General features: G+C 39.2%; 1 protein-coding gene and 1 non-coding gene across 2 annotated transcripts in view; both read right to left on the minus strand.

The window, feature by feature from the left end:
- Positions 1 to 17,166, minus strand: part of PPEF1 (protein phosphatase with EF-hand domain 1) — an 85,168-nt gene that overhangs the window by 27,095 nt on the left and 40,907 nt on the right. Inside the window, exons 7-9 of the mRNA XM_045856088.1 lie at positions 15,751 to 15,865; positions 12,402 to 12,448; positions 2,685 to 2,851 (exon numbers count right to left, since the gene is read on the minus strand). Coding sequence (XP_045712044.1) covers positions 2,685 to 2,851; positions 12,402 to 12,448; positions 15,751 to 15,865 — 329 coding nt within the window. The remainder of the gene's footprint in view (positions 1 to 2,684; positions 2,852 to 12,401; positions 12,449 to 15,750; positions 15,866 to 17,166) is intronic.
- Positions 13,894 to 14,002, minus strand: LOC123830158. The gene has a single exon (XR_006787717.1). It is a non-coding gene; the product is annotated as a U6 spliceosomal RNA (small nuclear RNA).

Raw genomic sequence — 17,166 nt, forward strand, 5'->3', positions numbered from 1 at the left:
TGGGGAGAGAAGATAAAGTCTCATGAAACAATCACGAGACAACTTAAAAGATACGTGGTAAGCATAGGTTGTATCAGTGCTGCAAGTATTCAGAGAAGCTGTATGAGAGAATGCTTTTAGTTTAGATAGAATTTCTCAGACCATTTTTATCTTACAGTAAATGAATGATAGTGAGAGGAAAAACGACTGAACAGAGATAGAGAAAAACCTAGAAGATAAATGAGTTGGCTCTTCATAGTCTCTCTGCTATACTTCATGTAATGGTATTGAAGGTTTTAATAGAAAGTGTCAGGAATTTTAGAGTCTGAATAGCAGTTGCCAAGGGATATTTAATGATGGGATGTTTTTTTTTCAATTACTTTTCTTTGCCTTAGCCTAACAGCACATACTCTTAATACCCCAAACGGTAAAGTTGGAACACAACATACTCACTCTACGTTTCTATGCAAATCATGTCATGTCAGGCTTGTACAGTGTAACATTATGTTTTCTGGGATGAATTCAGTCCTACGCTCACCAAAGGTGTCCATGTTCTTAAATCCGATGGACACTTTGCAGTTCTCATCTTTCTTGCCCTTTCTGAAACACTAATACAGTTGACTATACAGTCCTTCTGGAAAACTTTCCTTCTCTTGGATTGATTGACAGTAAACTCTCCTGGTTTTCCTCCTACCTTTCTAGTTAGTGTGAATCTCCTTTGCAAGTTCTCCTCTACCGAGCCTTAAATGCTGGGAGTTTCTTCAGATTCTGTCCCAGGCCCTCTTCTCCCTTCCCTTGCTCCCTTGACAACATCATGCTTGCCCAGGGCTTCAGTTATTATCCATGTGCCAGTACTACAGGACAACGCTCCAGCCTATACTTCATTTCTGAGCTTGGGACATGTATACTCAACTGCCTGCTCAACAGCACCTCAAATGAGCTTTCCTCAAACTGGACCCATCATTCTCTCTCATCCCAACTTTCTCCCCTTTTCATGTTCCCAATATCAGTGAATGATGCTACATACCCACCAAACTCAAGCCAAGAACCTAGAGATCACCCTTGATTCTCTCCTCTTTCAAGTCCCTCATACTATGTTACCAAACCTTAAGTCATCATTTCCTAAACTCCTCTTGAATCTACCTAGTTCTTTGCATCTCCATCCCCGTCACCCTAGTCTAAGTGAAAATCCATCATCTACTCTTCAACTGCTTCTTAACTGGCCTCCCCACATATCATTGTTACCCCTCTCCAAATTACTCTTCCTGCTGCATTTTAAAACACAAATTGTATGATACTCTCCGGTGATTTTCTGTTGTCTTCACAAGAGAATCAAAATTCCTTTGCACAATTCAACCATTTCTTATGTCTGCAACACTATGAGACGCCATCCTGTCCCTCAGTCTATGCTCCTGCCTCCTGAACTTCTTTCAAGTCTAAAAAGTCTTGTCTTAAGCTCTGCATAAGTTGTCCTCCCACTGTGAAACACCATGGCCCCTTCATTGCCTAATTCATTCTTTGGCGCTCAGGCTAATGCCATACTTCTGTGGGACAACCTTCTATCACCCCTCAGACAGATCGGATCCTCCACTTTACAAACTCATCGCGCTTGAAAACCCTGCTCAATACGTGTTCTGTTTGCTAGATATAAACTCTATGAGGGAAGGGGCATGTGTCTTTCATTAACCATTGTTAGCACTAAATAAATATGATTGGCTAAATGAATAAATGAAAGGATAAAAGGCGTGCTCAAATAAGGGTGTTTAGCTACACTACATACAATGGGCCTCTGATAATAGTCTTGGAATGTTTTTCTTCATCGTCTTAGTATTTGCTTCCTTACCTAAGAATTAGAATTAAAACTCTATACTGTGACCAGGTGCCAAAACTGCACCAAAGACAAGACTGATCAATTGCTGAGCTTTGATCAAGGCATCCAAAAGCCCAGGACCAAAAACATGAAACATGCCATGCCTTCTACTGCCCTAGGGAAAACGGGTTCCTATTTTCTGTAAAACAAGAAACAACAACAAAAAAGGAAACAAGAAAAAGGAAAGGAGGAGGAGACGAACAGGAGGTAGAAGAGGAGGAAGAAGAAAAATAAAAAAGGGAAAGGGGAACGTGTATCACCTACTGGGCCTTTCAGCAAAAATTGGTAAATCATTTCATCAATCTTTATTTCTCAAATCTCCAGTGAATCAGATAGTTGAAATGCTGTTACAGCTGTTCTCAAATAGGTTTATGAACAACTGTGCTGGAAGCAATTACCATGTGATTAAAAAATATACACATTAATGAAAAACACAGTACTAGTTTCTGAAACAACACGTGAGACAAGCCAAAAGGGTAGCAACAGAATGATCCCATTGAAGCCTGTCCACAGAACCTACCACACCTCCAAACCTGACCTAACACACCTACCCAGCGCTCAGTTTGCACTGTGAAGGGTGGGACGAGAGGATGAGAAAGAACATAATAGAAGGAAGAACAGAACTAGAAGAAAATATAGGAAAAGGACTTCAGAACAATGTACACTCACTCAGTAGACTAGGGGTTATAAAAAGGGGTAAGAATTGAGCTATTCCTTGAGATTCCTTTCATCCCTACTTCTCTACACTCACCTCTAACTCTTTGCTAGGAACTGAACACGATGGAATTTTCCAAAATGGGGGTGGGGGGAGAGGACATCTAAAGGCCTACGTTACCTCATGTTCATTAAAAAATCTTCATGGTTTCCTCTGTTTAAGCACAGGTCATCACCATAGAGAAGAAAACCCACACACAAGATCATTAAGATCTCAATGGAATTTTTTCCTCGGTCTACAAAATCACCATTAAAAACATATGGGTTGGATGATGAAGGGAGGCCGTTCTGTGGAAGAAGGAGAGGGGAGAAAAACAAGCAGTTAAAAATGTACATTTCAAGTAAGGCTTTGTACTTAATGTCCCTGAGACCATGGAGAAAGAAGCTGAGTCAGTTCTCCCATTGGGAAAAAATTGATCAGTTGCTTGAGTCAGTTTATTCTTCCAGGCCAGTCATCTCCTGCAAGGGACAGTGGAAGTAAAGAATTAGCTTGAGACAGGAAGATAATGGGGCGGAGGAGATGAGGATTGCTCATTCTACCCACCATCTATTATAAGTCTTCTCTGAAAGGAGCTGATCTTTGTCCTATCAAAAATGGCTACTCTCTTCTCTTCCTTTTCCTTGGAAAAGAGGGAAACTTCTAAGGGGCCCTATGTTTAACTTCTCTGGGCTGTGTGTGAGCCCCTCAAATTGCACAAAGGGGATGACACTATACCCCTTCCTCCCCAGATCAAATAAGAGAATGCATACAAAAGTGCCTGGGAACGTGTAAGGCACCGTGTAAGTGACCAGGGCCGACATAGCACCAGTACACTCTGAGACAACTGCACTAAGTATTGATAGCTGGCATGTGTTCTCACTGCTCACTGACCAGGACATATTAGTTGTTAAATATTTTGATTTTCACTCCTGAATATGAGACAATACTTTAGAAAACAGTGTTACCATGAAAAATAACTGGGATCAGGACAAAGTTCTGGTCTTTATAAGAACTATTGATTCCTTTACTTCTGTGCTACTAAATTCTAAGACAAAACAAATATGTCATGCCTACCAGGCCTGGTAGAGAAATGGTTAAGTGCACGTCTATTGCATAGTTACGATACATTCAAATGCTTAAAAAAATACATTACAAAGACAAAATGTAAGTATTTTCTTATTACTTTACACTCACTCTCCTAGTACTTATATACATTTTATTCACATCAATATAACAGGAATAGTTGAAAAAATAATACAGGTTACAACATATAACTTAGGGATTCCAGAAATCACTATGTAATGAAACATTCTGAAGGCAATAGAAAACAAACAAGCAATCAGTGGTATAGTGTTCTGGGCCAGAAACAAGAAGACTTACTCTCTAGCCCAGCTCCGCTATTACCCATGTGTCCTTAGGCAAGTTATTTGATCTTTATGAGCTGTAAGTTTCTTCATCTGTAAAATGGGGATGATAACCTCCATACTTACCGCATGGGACTACTTTTGAACTCAAGTGAGGCCGTGTCGATAAAATTGCACGAAAACCATGAAGTGCCATATAAATTAAGAGATTCACTTTGTTATGACCTTTGTATTATTTTGAATCTTAAGACCCCATTATTTTACATTTTTATACATTTATTTATGTAACTTTATTCACACTGGGCTTAGATAGCATGAGTCAGTTACAAAAATATTGGCTACTGCTCATCAAACCTTTAAGAAAAAGTGAAGGTTTCTGCATCTTTGATACTCTTCCTTCCCCCAGTCTGGGATGAGTAAGCTAGAGAAGTCTGAAGAGTGCTGGAGGCTACAGGCTCTGCTGCGATGTCCAGGCCTGAAGAGGGCTAGAGGAGCAGCAGCAGAGGGCCCTGGGGTGAGAACAAGGGAGAACTGGGCCTGAGGGGGACGGTGGATCCCGTGATTAAGGGGAGACCTTCTCTCAGAACATGTGTGTGGTCCTGGTTGGGGGAGAGGGAGCTGGATCTTACTAGGAAACCACATCAAAATTTGAGAAAAGTATTTGACAGTCTAAAATTACACATATTATTATTGGATGGTAAACATGTTTTCAGCTGTGATGACAAACTTTCTTATATTAGAACTTCTCATCTCCAGTTAAGCCAAACTTTGTTTATAGGTATTTCATCTCTGCCATAAGCAAAGGATAATGAATGTCTTTGTCATACCTAAATTTAAGCCAAAAATAATAATGGTCAGCTAGGCCATCCACTTTATACATGATGCTTGACAACCAATGAGTTTTAACCTTTTCACAAAGTCAAACACATCGTCAAAAGCCTGAGATTTGTGGTGATGAAGATCATTCAACTGAGTATATCACAGTCTCTGAAAGTGATTCCAAAAGGAGCCCTAAATGTGTATACTGAACACCTGTACATGTTGAGCCTTTTACATTAACCGCTTCGAAGAGGGCAACATTAATTTGGATGTATAAGATTTGCTCTGTTGGCCCAGGATTAGTCATATCACTTTATATAGTCTGAGTCAAATACGTTTTAGTCTTAGAATAATAGGGAACTGGAAAACAGGTAAGAGGATGAAGAGTAAGTCTCCGGGAATATAAGTCTTTGGAGTATTTAGGCTTCTGGTTACTGAGATTTCTCTGGGTTTCCTTCAAAGAAGCAAAACCTGCTGCTATACCCTATCCTTCACTCAGTTCCAGTAAACCAAACTCTCTGGCTTATTCTGTAGCTGATATACAATAAACCATCTATGACAGAAATGAAGTTGACAAATACAGAAAACTCAGGGTAATCACAACTCTGAACAGCACTCAGATGACCTGCAGGGGGCGGCAGGGGGGCAGCAGACTGCAATTAATTAACTGGAATAGAGACACACAAGACATTTCCCTATACCGTCACCTATTTCCTACTGAAGCATTTTACAACAGACATGTAGAAAGCATCCCAATTTTTCAGCTGTGATGACAAATTTTCCCCGAGGTACACATTTTCCCCAAGGCGCTTCACAGAATAACCTCTGGACCTCAACTCCATATTATTTCAATTTTTATATCTTTCATGAATCCTATTTCAGAGGTCTGTTCTGCTCCCAACATACTGCCTTAATCTCAAAAGGAAAAGAATTGATTACTGTGGCAGTGTGAAGCATGTCAGTGATAGAAAACAAGAAAATATTTAATGAACTTCTCAATTGGAAAATCACAGGCATGGGGTGGGGGGACAGAAGGGAAGAGAAAGAAAAAGGAAAAAACAAGATGGCATGGCTTCCAATGGGCAGCATCAATATGACACTCACAGGGTGAAGAGCTAATTAGCTTTTCTCTGTCCCTGTGCATCTCTGTTTCAGCTTCAGGAGGTCTCCACTCACAGCACGAATTTAACAAAATAATTTGCCAATACTTGATCTAAAATTTCAAGCTTTGTTTTCAGTGAGGAAAACTGCCTTGCAATGTTAGCAAGGCTAAGGCTCTGAATAAAGTATTTCAAATTGGTCACTCCAATTAAGCCAAAGTGGCTGACTTAAATTAACCTGTTCATAAAATAAAATCTAAAAATATGACCTAATGAATGCTATGTAAATTACTTCACTTGAAGACACTGGAGCCATATAAAGTTGAGATGCCCTTTTTTAAGCACAGGTCTGTCATGGTTAACCATGTGTCACCCAGGGGAAAGAATTATTTCCAAAACCAGATGGGATTGTGATCTGAAAATGTCTGGCTTAGTGTCAAGGTGCTTAAAAGATACAATTTCTAAAGACAACCAAATATGAAAGCCAAAATCTCAAAACAAACAATTAAGAACAATCATTAGTATGAATCTCATCATTTATTGTAGTACACCACAAAAAGTGTGAGCGAATAAAATATTTTCCAATCCTCTAAAACTTTCCTTCATGACTTAGGCACTTATTAGTTACTAAAATCCTTTGAAGGGACTGTCTTAAATGTCACCTCCTCCAGAAAGTCTCCCATGAGGTTAGGTGCTCCTCCAATCTACTCCCTTGGAGCCTCGTGCTTATCCCAATTATAACGCATCCCACCCCAGAACTGTCCTATTGCTTTATTAGTTGATCTTCCTTCACTAAACTGTGATGTCTTTGGAGCTAAAAACAGTGTCTCAGTCCTGCCATATCACCAACCTTATCAGAGTACCTCATTCATAATAAGTGTTTAATACACATACATAAAATGAATGAACTTCATATTCATCTTTGTATCATTCCACAGTTTATATAGTGCCTTGTATACTGTAAGGACCACATTAAAATTACTGAATGAATAAATTAGTGGGCAGATACCCTTCTACATATAATTTGGATAACAACAGGAGTCTATTGTCACACCAACCACTTGAATGAGAAAGGTAATATGGCCAGGCATCTCAGGGGGACGCTATGTTATAAGTCTTCCTCTCAGGCTATGCCCTTGGTTGGCCTTGGGCCAGCCGCAGCCCTGCAGCCTACTCATCCTATACTGTGTAAAAGAACTGGTGAGAGCAAAACACCAACTGAAAGATGAGTTACAATTTTGCCTGAATTCAAAGCCTGAGGTTTTCCTAATTTCTATTTGGGGTTGATGGAGAAGAATCAGTTAGAGCATAATATAAACTTGGTCATTTATAGCTCCAAAACTCTCCAACAGGATGTACTTTGCCAAGCTATTCCCTGCCATTCAAGTTCAATCAGAACTTGAATAAAATAAAAATGATTTTAATAAATAAAACACAAGTAAGTTGATAATTTTAATAAATTAAATAATAAATAAATAATAAATTAAGCAAGGATCAGTGAAAGCATGGTCACTGGCTGCTTCTAAACAGACGACAGCTAGCCCATGACTGACACTGGGGCAGCTCAATCCTGTGTACTCCTACGAATGAAGGAACTAGAGGAAAGCACCACATACAGAGCATTACAGGTAATTGGCATTAATGCATTGTTGGTGCATTGAGTACCACAGTGAGAATCAGCCACCATCACAGAAAATACCATTTCCTGAAGCAAGCAAGTGATTGCTTGGGTCATAGCACCTGTTGTAATCCCTGTGTGGGCAACCTTTGTATCTGACACCAAAAAGAGAATCTACCCCTCCCCACCTCTCTCCTCATTTTAAGATGTTCTTCTTTCCCTCTTCATCTCCTTTCTTGGACCATTACTCTTCTCTCAACTAATCTTATTTTATTTTTATGTTCGCTAAGACCCAATAATGATACTCACTCATACTGTAAGCATTGCTGAAATGAATTTTCCAGATCATTGAAACTCCTTTAAAAGCTAGAATACATTTTAAAATTACCTGAACCACTTTGGCTGGGGTTTTTTAAAATGTACCATTTGTTTCTTTATTTCTTAACACAGTGCATACCTTAGAACCTGAAACCTTCTTGACCTTGCAGGCACATCAGGCTAAGCATGCCCTCAGACCCCTCTGGGAACTACAGACAGCTGTTCACTATACACAAAACCCCAGATTCTCCAAGAGAATTACTACTTCATTTCCTATCTCATTGTTGGAGTTCTAGATCTTCTCTTACTGTCTGGAAGATCTTTACATCACAGTCATTGTATCTCACTTTTGCCTTTCCCCTCCCACTCCATAATCTGTTGGGAAAAAGAAAGAGCGGGAGAGTGGGGGGCGGGGGTGGAGCCAGGCTGGGAAACTTGCAGGCAACGTGTCAGATCAGGTTTTACTGATACATGTTCACTGTTCTTTGAGTAAGGGCCTAGGACCTCTCCTGTGAGTAAAGTACATTGGATTTGTGACAATAATTTCAAAAGCTAAGAGACCCTTTTTACTTAATTCTAGGTTTCTGTAGAAGTGATAAGTGAAGATAAAAAATAAGTAAAGTAGATGGGAGTTTCACCTATGGACCGGTGGGTATCATTGTCATTTGCATTCATGTAAAACCATTGTTTCCAAAACAGTTTGTATTCATGGTTTAGGTAGCACTATACCCTATACTCTGCCATCTACCATCATTCCTCATTTAAACTTCAGATTAAATTCCTGTTAAAGGTGAGATCATATGGTACTTGTCTTTCACCGCTTGGCTTATATAGCTTGGCATAATGCTTTCCAGTTCTATCCATGCTGTGGCAAAGGGTAGGAGTTCCTTCTTTCTGCTGCATAGAATCCCATTGTGTAAATGTACCATAGTTTTTTGATCTATTCATTTACTGATGGGCACCTAGGTTACTTCCAGCACTTGGCTATTGTAAATTGTGCAGGAACAAGTGTAAAGGACACATGGACAATTATAAGGAAGGGGGTGGAAATGGGAGGGAGGTAGGGAAGGCTGGGGGGGTAGGATGGGGGTAAAAGGTAGAAAACTGTACCTCAACAACAAAATAAAATAAATAAATAAAAGATAATGAATCTTTAAGAAACCACAATATCATTCTCACAGCTTTTAAAATTGGCAATATTTTAAAAATATCTATCAAATTATTTAGCCAGTGTTTCCATTTACAATTGTTGCGTAAATGTCATAATTTTTAAATTGTATGTTTGAATTGGGATGCAAATAAAGTCTATATATTGCAATTCAAAGAAAACCAAAACACTTCAGATTAAAAAATGACAAAGAAGCTCTGACTGGTGTGACTCAGTTGCATGTACTTTATCCCGCAAAGCAAAAGGCTGCTGGTTCGATTCCTGGTCAAGGTCCATGTCTGGGCTCTAGGTTTAGTCCCTGGAGGGACACATATGAGAGGCAAGTGGTTGATGTTTCTCTCTCACATCGAGGCTTCCCACCCTCTCTTCCTCCTTCCCTTCCCCTCTCTCTAAAAATAAATAAATAAAATCTTAGAAAATGAGAAGGAAAAAGGCAGAATGCTGACTTTTTTTTTTATAAGTTAGAGATCATCAAACAGCATAGCTTCCTGATCCATCTTTGTCCTGCCCTTTTCTTTCTCACCCTTTGACTTAGGACACTCACTGCCCCTAAGCTAAGTGACTCACCATCATCACAAGCCCACCAGGTCATTCTCCCTTCTCAGACACCATTAACTACACCATCTTCTCAGTTTCTTAAAGTGGCACCTGACTGTCATCAAGGTCTTTTCCCTCAGTTTCTCCTTTTAAACCAAGTGATTTCAAGGTTCTTGTGCATGTGGTTTAATCCACACCTGAGATGCATTTTATCTGCTTCTCACTCCAGCCTGCTAAAATTCTAATTCATGGCTCCCACAGACTTCTGCTTTCCAAACAACCCTTCTCACTTGCCTCTACCCAAATCTACTCCAAACAATAGTGCCCACTCTTTCATCGCTGTGCTTTTAATCTCTACTTCCTGAACACTGTCACTGGTTAACTCTCAAAATATGTCTTGCTATGTGAATGCTATGTTTTCACCTTTAGTTCTTTTTATAGTACTTCTTACCGCCCACCTCCTCCTGTTCAATCTTTACATTAGCACCTTCCAGTTTTATATGTTCCATATAGTTTTCACTTTTCTTTTTATTGTATTTTTTCCATTACCATTTAGTCTCCTTATACTCTTTCCCCACCGCGCCCGCAGTCACCACACTGTTGTCCATGTCCATGAGTCCTTTTTCCTCAACCCCTCCTCTCCAACCCCACTCCACCCGCAGCAGTCAGCCTACTCTCTATCTGTGAGTCTGTGTCTATTTTGCTTGTTAGTTCTGTTTTTTATTAGATTCCATGTTGCATATTGTTTTGCCAATGGAATTAAAGGAACACGTTAGAATTCTTTTTCTCATGTCTGTTCCAGAGTCCTTTCCCTTATCACGCCTTAATATCTTCGACTACCTCTCAAGAAATTTTCTCTTCTAAATGCCTTGAAAGTCATTTTTCCCATTTAATTTACTCAACTATTTTCCCTTTTATGTATTTCTCAAAACCTCTAGAAAAATAATGACCAGATTTTCTGTTGTGGTTAGTCCCCACATACCTCTGCCCCCTCCTCCTTCCTCAGGTTGTAACTGTCAACAATGGCAGAACTGAACTTTTGAACATTTATATGGTGCTATGTAGAGTTATGTAAATCCCATTCCCCAAACCGTGCAACTCCTTGGTGTCCTCTCACCAGTCTACCATTTCTATCTTTCCCACAGCTTTCCAGTTTGGCCAGTAGAATCCCCATTTCGTGGTAAATAAACTGCCTTCTGCCTCTGACTCATTTGGAAAGACCTCACTCTGGAAACCTGGGCCTCCCTTAAAGATGCTGGAAGGAAAGGAGCCATTCATCCACAGGATCGACACCTCAGGGTCAGGTGTGGGGAAGGTCTACTCACTCCTCGGAGCCAGTAAAACACCAACATTTTGCCAGCCTTTGGTAAAATCCTCTCCTTCCAGGCCCACGACCTGTGACAAAACTTCCTTCCCCTGCTCTCCATCAGTCAGTCCTGTCACAAACTCATTTAACATACCTGCTTTCCATGCGCTTGACCATCTCATGTCCACTATTTTCTTTCACTTACTTTAGCTACCCACATTCTGGGCACCACCTTGAACCCATTCATCCCTTAAGATTACTCCCCTTGCAACTTACCACCCGTCCTGCTTTCTAAGGCCCCTAACCCCAGGCCGCCTGCTCCCTGACCTCTGAGAACATGCCAATCCATCAGTCTTCCCATTTCTCCCAGTTGACTGGCCCATCCTGGCTTCTCTTCCTTCCCCGCCCAGGTTGGATTCAGCAGCTGATCTCTAGAGCTGCTCTTTCATCAGCACTCTCAGCTCCCTTCCAGCAAACCTTTGGCTGGACTTCCTGATACTAACCCACTACCTGGGCAGCCTCCTATTTCCTCTGTGCTAGCTCCATTCATCCACTCCCGGTTTGGCCTGCTCCATGTCCTTCCGAGCTTCATTCTAAATGAATGACGTGGAAACCTTTCATTTCTCGTATAAATTAGTACTTAAAAATGCTTTTGGATATTTATGTAATTTTATTCATAAGACAACCTCTAATGAGGCGAAAGCTCAAGAATATTGCAGTCAAAAGAAAAAATTAAGGTTTATAAAGTTATGTGGCTTACTCAAGCTCTCACAGTCTTCAAAGACTAGAACTGATTGGCCATCATAATAATCAGAATATATTTTATTTTAGCCCATTGGAGACACCGATGCTGTGCTCAATTATTCAACATGCTAGTTGTGGTGATGACACATCAATCAAAGAGAGATAAAGGGATACCGCTGTGAAGGCAGGGGTCACCTCAGGATCAGTTTTCTACATGCAGTCACCCCAGAAGCAAACATTCAGTTGACAACTGCTGGCTCAGAGAGAGAAATGATTCCAAACCAAGAGATGTAGAGATACTCCATGTAGACCAAGCTGCTCTGTGCCCTCTGTGTGGGCTCACACCCCTAGACCCAACAAATGAAGAGGAGTCGTGGCACTGGAAAAGCAACTGAACCCAGCAATGCTGAACTGGGTGGAGAAAAGAGCAATTTGGAACTTACTGTGGGGAATTCCTTTCATACATAATTAGTGTGCATTGAAAGAGAAGACGTATGTAATGTGCTCATTTCTGAATACAATAAAATTAAAATAAAATAAAATAAAATAAAATAAAATAAAATGGACTGCTCCCCTCCCCATTCTGTGCCATCTACATATTTATGATGTAATAAAGACCATAAATACAATGGGTACAAATCCTAAGGGCTATACAGATAACAATAATATTGAACAAAGAACCAAATTAAATTTTTAAAAATTTGTATGAAATATGTATAACAGAATCTCAGAAGATACCCCTCTACAAGTCTTTCAGCTTCTTGTAAAAAACTGCTATATTATGTCTATATTTGTATATATCCCTAATAAAACTACTATTGTTATCTGCCCTAGGACTGCCCTTCCCCCCCAAAATGCAAATATTTAGCAAAATAATAATTTACCTTGGAGAAGATCAAAAGGAGATCATCTAATTTTCCATGCAAATCACCTGGAGTACAAATGAAAACGATTGTTTAGTAAGAAATAACAAAATGCCCATTTTTGTTACAGAATTTTAAAACTGAAAACTGAATTTACAATTCTGTTAATATACTCCAAGCATTCTTGGAGCATTGGGTTATTATCCTATGATGTTATTAATTCAACAATTTGTTTCCATAGCACTCTATGGAAACTGCCCCCTTTTCTGTAGGGGACGGCATCCAATATTGAAATTATCTATTCACTCCTGCCATTTATGCAGTGCTTACCTTCCTCTGTGCCAAGCACTGTACTACAGGTCTGCATTAATTATCTTGTTCAATCCTTATAGCCATTCTGTGAGATGGATATTATTTTTGTTATTTGCATTTTACAAATGAGGCTCAGAGTAGTTAAGGAACTTATCCAAAGTTCCCTAGCTACCAAGTATCAGAACTGGAATACAAACCCAACTTTATCTCACTTCAAAACTGAATCTCTTAGTGATTATTCTGTATTGTAATCTCTAGGACAGCAGCAATAGTTATCTACCTTGGCATTAAACCCCCAAGTGTTTCTGCTATACCTAGTGCATAGCAAGAATTCAATAAATACATTTGCTAAATTCATAGCTTTTTAAAGCTACATTTTAAAGAATATGTTCCAGCAGTAGCATCTGAAACTTAAAAATTGTGAGTAGATAGCTCACATTCTTTTGATGAGACAGTTATAGACAATAAAAATAAAAGCATGACTATGAAACTCAGCTAAGGGAAGCCAAATGAATATATGAAGCAATTAATTAAAAAACAAGAGTGAGTATATGAATATTCAAAATGCCTATTTGGATAAATATTTCTAGGTAAATATTTGTCTTTTATAAGCTCTGATCATAAATATTTATTACCAGATAGAATTTAGAAAAAATTTTCCTCAATTTGCTTAAAAACCTGCAACCAAAATTAACCAAATATATGCAACAAAAGACTCCAATTATAATGGGAATAATAAAATTAAAACCCTTCTCACCAGAACTTACTTATGAAATGACTATAATATTAATATTAAGAGCATATTAATACTATCATATACTTAAATCTCATTGCTCCCACATGGTCTCACTCCAAATCTAAAGAAATAAAAATGGAAAGACTTTTTACTTATCTGTTAAATATATATTTTAATTATTTTATTTCCCGAATTGTTTTCAGGGTGACTCATCTTTCAAAGATTTGAGTAGACAGAATTATTGCAGCTGGCATGCCAAAAAATGAATTGGTTTCAGCATATTAGGAGTAGAGGCTATAAAAACATCTTTTAACTTCTAGTTGGACAGCAAAAAATAAAAGTCATATCATAGAAAGATTGCTATAGGAAGATATTTCGATCACAAAAAAAAAACACGAGTGCAGAATTGGCTGTTATTTATAACACAACTGTAGTCTGAAACACCTCCTATATTGCGTGTGTGTGTGTGTGTGTGTGTGTGTGTGTGTTTGTGTGTGTGATCCCTGCTTAGGGGCCATGCTAATCTTCTCTGCTATCATTCCAAGTTTAGTATATGTGCTGCTGAAGTGAGCACAAAACACCTCCTCTATTTCATGCTTGCTGGGAACCATGTAGCATATTTAGAATACGTACGTAAAATATGCATCCAGAAATTAAAATAATGGTAAAGATTTCATCACAATTTCTTTTCCTTTCCTAATACTTATGTTAAGATAGAAGATAATTCCTGTGCTAGGGAACACACTGGCCTTGGCTTTTCCCTCTACCAATGGTGCTAAGTGGAAAAAGCCTGGAAATAAATGCCTAAGATGTGAGGATCTTTAAATGAATGGAACTGTCCAATCAATCTATATTCTCTAATCTTTGTCTCATGATAGAAAATGAAGCATCAGCCAGAGCAGTGCATGCTGTGGAATTAGGATAGCAGATAATGAGGCTGGCTCTAGCCAGAGGATCTGATTTTTAATCCTGACTCTGCCACTAACTAGCTGAGTGAACTTGGGGTGGGGGTACGGGGAGTGACTACACAGAAATACATGGAAGGTGATGTATTTTTCTTGCTGGGCCTCAGTTTCATCTGAGAACAAGTGATAGACAGATGGTCTCTGTAAGAACCATTCCATTCTTACACTGTGTGTTTCCAAGATTCCATGCCCTCTAATTAATTTACATCTTCTTCTAGATCCTTATATCCAAAGATAAGTCTACAGCTGAAACGAGGTATGCTGGAAACTTGTGGAAAGAGGTCCCACTCTCTGTTTGGCCTATTATATACACTCTGATAGCATATCTAGCCCTGGCTCCATAGCCTTCATGGGTAGGCGTGGCTTCCTGAGCCTCGTGGCTCCAAAGCCTTTGTATCCACGGAAAAGGAAGAGCTGGCGAGGCCTTAAATAAGAGGTCACTCACTGCTGAGATCCCTCGTCTGCTGGGTAAAGATGTGGTGGCCTGATTAGGTTGGAATTGAACCATTAAAGACTCTTCACAAACCTCAGTCAGGGCACGTCATGAAGTATGTACTGCTACATCAAGTCTCTGTCACCACTATCAGTTGCTAGAAATGGAAATGGTTTAATTAGATTGTCAGATCCACTTCTACCTGCTAGAGTAAAAGAGACGCAGGCTAAAAATTGATTTGGAAAATAACAATCACTGTTTTGTAACCTAAAGGCTTAATTAGAAGTTAAGGGAGTTGCTGTTCCATCCACGCACTACATTCTCAGACCGTTGCAAGCATGCTGAGCACCAACTGTGTTGAATTTCAATGTGTACTGTTTCGTGAAGCAATATCCTGCCAGGCTGGCCTATAGGATAACAAAAATCTCAATCTTGTTATTTAGAAGAACAAGGAACAGATTTCCGGGACATTCCCACTCTTTTAAAAGCTGCAGAGACCAGTTGGAAAAATCTAAAACAGCAGCCAAGGGTAGAGATGAGTTTAATCTCCACCCTGCCCTGGGTTTTCTCTTCCCAGCATAAGTGGCATAAGAGGCCCACCTAGGAAGAGCAACATGGAACAAAGATAACGAGAGCTAGACGGAGGGCAAAGGACACTTATTCTACCCACGGGTGGTTTTCCGTATTAAAATGCTGCCTGCCTTTATAAAAAGCTGTAAGTTCTCTAATTTCTCACATAATTAATTCCTGCCAGCTGGTATGCAAAACAAAGACAAGATGGGGAACAGTATTATTATGATAGATAACTCTATATTAACATTTTTCCTTAACATAGTCCAATTTATGCAGTTTTCAATACAGGCAAATGACGTGGAACCAAGAGGGTCCAAAATATTAATTTGTCAACTCTGCTCTAAAACTTACCACAAATTGTTATCTCTTTGGTGGGATAAGTTCTTATACGATTAAGATTTGGCATTTGCATCAGGGCTTCCTTAGTTTCAAATAGTATCTCTAAAACATAAGAGGCATGGAGTATCTGTGAGGGCAAAGCAGAGGAAACAGATGTGATGAACGAGGAAGAAAGGCATGACTACATAGAGAGCTATAAAGGTGAGCATATGAGCACATTTCAGGATCATCTCTAAATTCTTCTTAAATAGATTGATTCTAGCACAGTGTCTGTCATATAAAAGCTCTCACTAGAGATTTGTAAACTGAATGAATGAATGGTTTCTGGGACATTTATACTCTCATGCTCTTAATTGACATCACCCCATTCACAGAACATTTCTGATTATTCTTGGTCTAAAGCCCAAGGGAAGTGATGGGGAAAACAGGAGACTCCCTTGGCCTAAGGAAATGTGCAAATAAATCAATAAGGAAAAGAGACGGAGGGGAAGGAGAAAGAGAAAAGAGAAGTAGACAGAGACTGTTGAAGAGGACCTGCTTTGCATTTGCTTGGCATATCCTGCCACCTGGGATGGAAACTAGGTGGTGGTGCTGGGTTATGAGAGATCTCAGAAGGAAGCCAGATAAGCCCCTAGAACTCCTGAGCCAGGCATCCCAGGTGTGACTCAATTGTTGGTGCATAGATGTGAGTTCAGAAAACAGCAAGCACATTTATGTTGTACAAGTCTAAGTATACAACATACTGAACCCAAACAAACCATTTCAATTATCTCCTATTATGACCACCATTCATTCTATCACTCTCCTCCAGTTAAATTGTGTTTTTTTGTTCAAATGTGTGTGTGTGTGTGTGTATATATATATAATATATAATTATTTTAAAGTTTTTTTATTGTTGTTCAAATACAGTTGTCTCCATCTTCTCTCCACTGCAGCCATCCCCACTTTCCACCCTTGATCCTACCCCTGCCCTGGTTTTGTCCATGTGTCCTTTATAGTTGTTCCTGAAAACCCTTCCCTCTTTTCCCCCCATTGTCCTGTCCCACCTCCCCTCTGGATTCTTGATGACATCATTGTTTTGTACAGATTTACTCTGTTTTCTCTTCCTGGGTTTTTGTTTGTTTGTTTTAAATCCATTGTGTTGTTTTCCCTTTTTTGGAATTATAAAATATTCCAAATACTTAAGCCAAAAAGTAAAATAACCAATATAAATTTAATAGGTCCTAACACCACTGGTTCGGAACTGTTGGTAGTCCAATACAGTAGCCACTAGTCCTATGGAGCTATTGACCACTTGAAATAGGGCTAGTTGAATGCTATAGGCACAAAATCCACACCAGATTTCAAAGACTTATTATGAAAAAATTAAAATGTCTTATTAAAAACAGGATTACAAATTAAAATGATAATTATATGTGCTGGATTAAA

Source organism: Phyllostomus hastatus, unplaced genomic scaffold (assembly GCF_019186645.2).
Source record: "Phyllostomus hastatus isolate PE091 unplaced genomic scaffold, TTU_PhHast_1.1 phas_scaffold_12, whole genome shotgun sequence".
Lineage (NCBI taxonomy): Eukaryota > Metazoa > Chordata > Mammalia > Chiroptera > Phyllostomidae > Phyllostomus > Phyllostomus hastatus.